Genomic DNA, 7,925 nt, shown 5'->3' on the forward strand with positions numbered 1-7,925 from the left:
CTAAATTACATTAATGGCATTTTAACAGATGCTCTTATCCACAGCAACATACAGCATACCTGAGGAGCAGTTGGAGGGTTAGATGCCTTGCTCAAGGGCACTTCAGCCATTACTGCTGTTCCAGGGAATCAAACAAGTGAACTTTCGTTCTAGACTGGTACCAAAATTCAAAAAAGTGCTTATTTAAGGAGTTAAAGGCATTTTTGAGACAAAGTCAGCAAACAGTCTTATTTTGTCAATTTGGGTGTGCTGAATTCAAATCTGCAATATGCCGAGCTCTATCTGACCTCTAGAGGTCATTGAACTTTGGGCCTGTAAACGTCTCAGCTGAACCCAGTTTCTCAGCTTTCTAAGGAATGTACTAAAATGATTAATGAAGTTAGCAAATGGCCTTGTTTGTTAAATGTTTGGGTGCTGAATTCATTTTATTTGTAAAGCAACATATGACCTCTGATAACCTCAAGGTCATTAAACTTGGCCTATAGGCCTATGCATTTAACGGCATTTTTAAACTGACTTTACTCCCCCAAAAAGAATATGAACAGACAAAAAACAAATAGAAAGGAACAAATACAACATTAAATGCCAGTCCATGTACATGTGACTTACTTTTCACAATGAGAATGCCTAGGCGATCACCTTACATAACATTGCATTACATTTGGCGGTTATTGTTTATACAAAGCTACTGAAAAAAAGACAGATTCAGCAGCATACAAAATGTGGGGGCATACAGGTTAATCAGGGTTAGTATATATGAGAGTTTTTTTTCTTTGTTTTTTGTAAAGGCTTTACCCCATTTAAAAAAAAAAAAAAAGAAAAACTCTCATATATACTAACCCTGATTAACCTGTATGCCCCCACATTTTGTATGCTGCTGAATCTGTCCTTTTTTCAGTAGCTTTGTATAAACAATAACCGCTAAATGTAATGCAAATGTTATGTAAGGTGATCGCCTCGGCATTCTCATTGTGAAAAGTAAGTCACATGTACATGGACTGGCATTTAATGTTGTATTTGTTCCTTTCTATTTGTTTTTTTGTCTGTTCATATTCTTTTTGGGGGAGTAAAGTCAGTTTAAAAATGCCGTTAAATGCATAGGCCTATAAGCCAAGTTTAATGACCTTGAGGTTATCAGAGGTCATATGTTGTTTTACAAATGAAAAATGAATTCAGCACCCAAACATTTAACAAACAAGGCCATTTGCTAACTTCATTAATCATTTTAGTACATTTCATTCCTTAGAAAGCTGAGAAACTGGGTTCAGCCGAGACGTTTACAGGCCCAAAGTTCAATGACCTCTAGAGGTCAACAGAGGTCAGATAGAGCTCGGCATATTGCAGATTTGAATTCGGCACACCCAAATTGACAAAATAAGACTGTTTGCCGACTTTGTCTCAAAAATGCCTTTGGGTGTCACAATTCTGGATTTTGGTACCAGTCTATTCCCAAAGCTGCTTTCTCGAACCATTAGGCCTTAGCTTCCCCCAACTGTTCAATTTGCTTCATCAAGATCAACTACAAAAATCTGCTCTTGATATTTTATTGTAGTTTTAATTAATAAAAGGACAGTGATGAAAAATCAAACATCTTCAAATAACAATGTTTATTTGTGGGCAACAGAATGAAAAAGACCAAATCGGCATATTTACAGATATTTTTATCTACAAAGAATTGGAATGAGGATGGACAAACTCCTAGTGCTTAATTAGGCAGATTGGAGTGGGAATTAAAAAGAAAAAGGGAAATAAAATAATCAAACAAAAATAAACAGGTGGCAAACGTAGATGTGACCTTCACTGTTTGGACAGTCTGTTGTGTCTGTTTCCTGATCTGTGAGCCAGGGAACTGCAGATATGGTCCAGTTACACAGGCATAGTTGGCACTAAAGTGGATGATGCGAGAATTTAGGATGACTCCTCATCAATTTTAGGAGCCAGGTAGTACTTGATGTGACCCATATCTGCAATCTTGTACTCCACCACTGGAAAGAGGAGAGAACAGAAAAAAAGTGATCAGAAATCATACGTTATATGTATGCTATGAAGTGAATAGAAGGGCTATCCATAGTTACATTTATGGGTAGAGATTGAGATGATCAGATCAGGGTTTGTGCATGTGTATATGTAAAACAATCAATCATGTCTCACCAAGTGGAATATCTGCAGACATGCTGAGAGTGACTGTCTTAGATAAAGGCGTGGCCTTAGTGAAGAAGTTCAAGTAGTTCAGAGCAAAAATAAGCTGAACGGGTTCATTCATCTCAATCGTCACCTAATCAGACATGGGGGGACGGACATGCATCATGAAAAATTAACATTGTAGAAACCCTCTCTTGGACTTGGATAAAAATTCACCATATGCGTGCACACATGCATATATAAACATATACAAACGACTCTTACAGCCTCCTCTTCTTTGTCCACGTTGCTGGTTTGGGATAGTTTGATGTTTCCGGTTCCCAGTTCACCACTGGCAGAGAACTTCACTCCGTCTTTAGCACACGAGATCATCACGGCGTCTCCGATCTGGGACAGATCCCGGCAAATCCGGGCAAATTCACCAGAGGGCATCTTCACTACACAGCTATACTCTTGCTCCTAAAAAAAAAAAAATAATAATATCACTTTCTGAACACGTAGAAAAGAAGAAACTGCTTTGTTGTCGACAAGCAGCATCTTCAACAGTGTTGCCTCTTCAGACAAGACATGCTGACATGATCAGTGTATTATAACATCTTTCTTAAGCACACCAATGGTGGCATTCATGTCCATTTAACTATGAGTAATCCAATTCATGCTCCCAGTTCAGTACAGGTCCACTCATTTACACATGTTCCAGTTTCTGATGTATTAACCACTTACTGGAATTCCAAGCTGCTCCACATCCAAGTCCATCAACTTCATCTCATAGTCAGAAACTTTCTCCTGATCTGAAAGTATTCACAAGATAAATTTTAAATAATTGCGGTCCAAGTGATGGCTCTAGTTTATCAATAAGCATAAAATAGAATATACAATGTACATTTTACAGAACACACAAGTGAACATAACACACACCTATGAATATTACAATTTCTCTGCATGAGGTCAAAGCTAGACTCATAAATTCACTAAAACATGAACTCACTGAGCGTCTCGAACACCAGAGCCAGAGAATCTGCATTGTCCTCCGCCCTCAGCGTAATGATGTCCTCGTTCCCAGCACACTTCAGGATCTTGGACATGCTGTTTGAGAAAAATGAACATATCAAGTACATCAACAACGATCACAACAGAGAAATAACTTCATATGTTGAGTGACACCATGTACAACGTCCGAGTTGGACAGAGCAAACCAGTGCTATTCGTACACTTGGGATAATCTGATGCTGTGTTCACACTTATACCGGTACGAAAGTGGTATAACTGTATTGATACAAAGTATACCGGTACAGGTTAGTGCATCTGTCCACACTAGCGAGAAATGTTTGCGGTTTTCTTTCACGGAAGTTGAAATGCGCGTGCGTGAAATGTTTCCGTGGTTACCGAGTAACTTCCTTCCGAGAATATGGCGGATGAAACAACATGTGTGTGCTTTTTGTCGTCAAATGTACAGTCTGTATTTCTGGTGGTCATTTATTCAGTCGAATCGTATAAAACGCGTGAGGCAGTTGAGAAAGAAAAAGAAAACGAATCTCCCTTTCTCCCCCCTCCCTTTCTCCCTCTTCCCTTCTCTTCCCCTCCCTCTTTCTTTCTCCCTCCTTCCTTCCCCCTCCCTCCCTCGCTCCATGGTCGTTTTGAGCCATTTTGACGTTTTATTTACAGCTGGAAAGCACGGGCGTATTGTATTGTATGAATAACCCGGAAGAAGTAGGAATGGTTCATTGTGCTTGCGCATTATATTTGTATCGATACAGAGCCGCTTCATCTGTCCACACTACAGCGAAGCGTTACAGTACCGATACGAAACCCATACATTTGTGGGATTCGTACCGATACAGTTATACCGCTACAGTACCGGTATAGTTGCTAGTGTGGACAGGTGTTGTGGTACAAAAGTAGTTTCGTATCGGTACAAAATCCCTAGTGTGGACAGGGTACGAGTCTTCCTGTTATTGAGAAGTATTTTCAACTTGTTACCAAAAATAAACGTTAAACATATATGGATGCTTAAATAAAATTAATAATATTAACTAATCGCTGTAATGATCCGAGAATTCACCAACTAGACAACCAGTGATCAAAGATGTATTTAATTGCGCTTCGAGAAAGTATGCATGCATCCTGTTATTGCAGGAAAACATGTTTAGAAGAAATTAAATGAATAAAAAAAAGAAAGCAATAGTTAATATACGAAATCAAGCAAAAACCTGTATAAAACGTGAAAATTATTTATTTTTCATTTGTGGTACTTGCACCTTTTATATGTATTATTTTACATTTTGGCTCATTTTTCCACATTTACTGCCTAAAAACCTACCATTAAGGCAAATTATCTTCATTTAGCATCATGTCAAGAACTTTGTGTGTGTGTGGAAAATATTTTAATTATTTTAATAAATCTAATGAGGTCTATGGACATCTCATTGTGACCTTTACTCAAGCTAGCAAAAGATTAGCTGCCTAGCTAGGATATTGTGTAAGGCGCGCGCGTGTTAACTTTCCCGCCAACAGTGTGTCTGCGCGCGGGAAAATGACGTCACATACAGGGCACTTAAAAAAAAAAAAGCGCGAGAAAGCTGGACTTTTAGAAGGGATGAGGGGGAGGGGCTGGGCTAATAACATTAAAACCCAGAAACAAAATGGATGCCTGGAATGTTTAAACCTTAAAGAATGGCTTAAGGTTGTAAGAAAGGTGTTAAGAGCAGAACACAGGCATGTCTGGGCATGTCCGCCATCTTTAAAACAAGCAAAACAAATATTAGAAGAAGAAAAAGCTACAACTTTGCTCTGTAATATTAGTGGGATGTAATGTACACATTAGCATGTCTGCCCCTGTGCATGCGGTGATATTTTGTTCCTCAGAGTGGAGTCTGACCTGCTGAGGTTGACCCCCATGGCGAGGTTCCTGTCGCAGCGGTAGGAGTCGAAGCCGTCGCTGCGCAGTGTGAGCTGCACCAGGGACACATGAGACGAGTCCATGCTCTGCAGAGAGATTCCCGAAGAGCTCACATCCCAGCACGCCTCAGTGATCAGATCCTTCAGAGCTTCCAGAACCTTCTTCAGGATGGAGCCTTGAACCAACCGGGCCTCAAACATCTCTAATGTGTGTTTTTTTTTAAGTTACACAACACAAAAGCTAACGCTAATTTAAATACACTACTGAATAAATTATCAGCGCGTTTCTGTGGCTCCTCAGGCTGCGGATATTAAACCCGGAAGTGCGCTTTTTCCCTGACTAAAATGAAAACAAAACCGCGCGCGACAACTTCTTAATTCCAGCCGGTCCGAATGCCTGTGCGCGCGCTTTCTTTCTGCTTTTCATCGGAACGCCAGGCGCTGTCATTCACGTCACTTCCGCTTCGCTTGGACTCCTCCTCTAAACACCTTATTAGGTGAGCCGAGATTAGAAAACATCGCTTGTGCTATGATAACACTGATCAAAGAAAAAAGTCAAAGTGAACTTTGTCAATGAGACCATGTAACAGAATTACACAGAGGATTGAAATTGCGTTTCCCCAAACTCCAGATGTGCAGTATTAAAAAACTGACACACAACTAAACATAAAAGTGCACACAGACATCAACAGATAAGCAAATTAACACAACACAGAGACAGACAGTGGGCATACAGTTCCCAGAATATTCACAGTGATCCAGAAATGTAGTCAAGTTTGAGGTAATGTAGTCCAGAATTGTAATTCCAGAAATGTAGTCAAGTTTGATGTAATGTAGTCCAGAATTGTAGTTCCAGAAATGTAGTCAAGTTTGAGGTAATGTAGTCCAGAATTGTAATTCCAGAAATGTAGTCAAGTTTGAGATAATGTAGTCCAGAATTGTAGTTCCAGAAATGTAGTCCAGAAATGTAGTCAAGTTTGAGGTAATGTAGTCCAGAATTGTAGTTCCAGAAATGTAGTCAAGTTTGAGGTAATGTAGTCTAGAATTGTAGTTCCAGAAATGTAGTCAAGTTTGAAGTAATGTAGTCCAGAAATGTAGTCAAGTTTGAGGTAATGTAGTCTAGAATTGTAGTTCCAGAAATGTAGTCAAGTTTGAGGTAATGTAGTCCAGAATTGTAGTTCCAGAAATGTAGTCAAGTTTGAGGTAATGTAGTCTAGAATTGTAGTTCCAGAAATGTAGTCCAGAAATGTAGTCAAGTTTGAGGTAATGTAGTCTAGAATTGTAGTTCCAGAAATGTAGTCAAGTTTGAGGTAATGTAGTCCAGAATTGTATTTCCAGAAATGTAGTCCAGAAATGTAGTCAAGTTTGAGGTAATGTAGTCCAGAATTGTAGTTCCAGAAATGTAGTCAAGTTTGAGGTAACGTAGTCCAGAATTGTAGTTCCAGAAATGTAGTCCAGAGATGTAGTCAAGTTTAAGGTAATGTAGTCCAGAATTGTAGTTCCAGAAATGTAGTCCAGAAATGTAGTCAAGTTTGAGGTAATGTAGTCCAGAATTGTAGTTCCAGAAATGTAGTCCAGAAATGTAGTCAAGTTTGAGGTAATGTAGTCCAGAATTGTAGTTCCAGAAATGTAGTCAAGTTTGAGGTAATGTAGTCCAGAATTGTAGTTCCAGATATGTAGTCCAGAGATGTAGTCAAGTTTATGGTAATGTAGTCCAGAATTGTAGTTCCAGAAATGTAGTTCCAGAAATGTAGTCAAGTTTGAGGTAATGTAGTCCAGAATTGTAGTTCCAGAAATGTAGTCAAGTTTAAGGTAATGTAGTCCAGAACTGTAGTTCCAGAAATGTAGTCCAGAGATGTAGTCAAGTTTAAGGTAATGTAGTCCAGAATTGTAGTTCCAGAAATGTAGTCCAGAAATGTAGTCAAGTTTGAGGTAATGTAGTCCAGAATTGTAGTTCCAGAAATGTAGTCCAGAAATGTAGTCAAGTTTGAGGTAATGTAGTCCAGAATTGTAGTTCCAGAAATGTAGTCAAGTTTGAGGTAATGTAGTCCAGAATTGTAGTTCCAGATATGTAGTCCAGAGATGTAGTCAAGTTTAAGGTAATGTAGTCCAGAATTGTAGTTCCAGAAATGTAGTTCCAGAAATGTAGTCAAGTTTGAGGTAATGTAGTCCAGAATTGTAGTTCCAGAAATGTAGTCAAGTTTAAGGTAATGTAGTCCAGAACTGTAGTTCCAGAAATGTAGTCCAGAAATGTAAAGTTTGAAGTGTGTTACTGGGGTGCATTAGTACAAGGGTACAATAATACAAGGTGCAGTATGGTAAAGTGCAAAGTGCAGAATACGGAATAGCAGCATGGAGATAAATAAGTATAGGATTTAGTTTGTTGTTTTTCCTTTTTATTCAATTTTTCTTTGAAATGACATCCATTTGATTGCACCTCAGTCCAGTAGATGGCGGTAACACATTTTGCTTGTAAACTGCCAAAAAACCTGACAGAAGAAGAAGACTCCTCCTCTTTCACGTCACGCAACACGGAAATAAATATAAACCGGATATTTCAAGAAACTATCATGCAGACGTTTTAAAAGTTTTGAATAAATACGTTTTTGTTTTTCAGTTTTTTTCAAGGTGTCTAGCTAAACGGCTCGTGAGGAAGGAAGGAACTGCTCGTCCCATAAAGCATTGCGAATGACGTCACATACTAACTTCCCTCCCAAATTTCATGCAACGTTTATGATGGTGTCTTTAACAATATAGGTATTGAATACTTTATTTATTTATTTTAAAGATACAGATTAGTGTTTATCTATAAATAGTTTTGTTTTCAGTTTATAAATCACATACTGCTGGTTCATCCGGGTATTCATGCCATGCAGTAACACTTA

At 38.6% G+C, this 7,925-nt stretch overlaps 1 protein-coding gene across 1 annotated transcript; it reads right to left on the minus strand.

Annotated features, from left to right (window-relative positions):
- Window positions 1-1,592: 1,592 nt before the first annotated feature.
- pcna (proliferating cell nuclear antigen) lies at window positions 1,593-5,459 on the minus strand. The gene is made up of 6 exons (XM_060908332.1): window positions 5,021-5,459; window positions 3,131-3,228; window positions 2,866-2,933; window positions 2,407-2,601; window positions 2,152-2,275; window positions 1,593-1,985 (listed from the first exon to the last, which is right to left on the minus strand). Exons 1-6 carry the CDS (start codon window positions 5,239-5,241, stop codon window positions 1,909-1,911), a joined length of 783 nt encoding a protein of 260 aa, XP_060764315.1. The 5' UTR covers window positions 5,242-5,459; the 3' UTR covers window positions 1,593-1,908.
- Window positions 5,460-7,925: the final 2,466 nt, after the last annotated feature.

The sequence above is a fragment of the Neoarius graeffei genome, chromosome 25, assembly GCF_027579695.1.
Source record: "Neoarius graeffei isolate fNeoGra1 chromosome 25, fNeoGra1.pri, whole genome shotgun sequence".
Taxonomy (NCBI): domain Eukaryota; kingdom Metazoa; phylum Chordata; class Actinopteri; order Siluriformes; family Ariidae; genus Neoarius; species Neoarius graeffei.

Bases quoted from the DNA above. Each gene is read 5' to 3' on its own strand.
- pcna (XM_060908332.1), bottom strand. From the start codon at position 5,241: ATGTTTGAGGCCCGGTTGGTTCAAGGCTCCATCCTGAAGAAGGTTCTG. The intron at 3,229-5,020 runs GTCAGACTCCAC...TTTCTCAAACAG, and splicing joins ATGGGGGTCAACCTCAGCAG to CATGTCCAAGATCCTGAAGT. The intron at 2,602-2,865 runs GTAAGTGGTTAA...TTTTTTTTTTAG, and splicing joins TGGAGCAGCTTGGAATTCCA to GAGCAAGAGTATAGCTGTGT.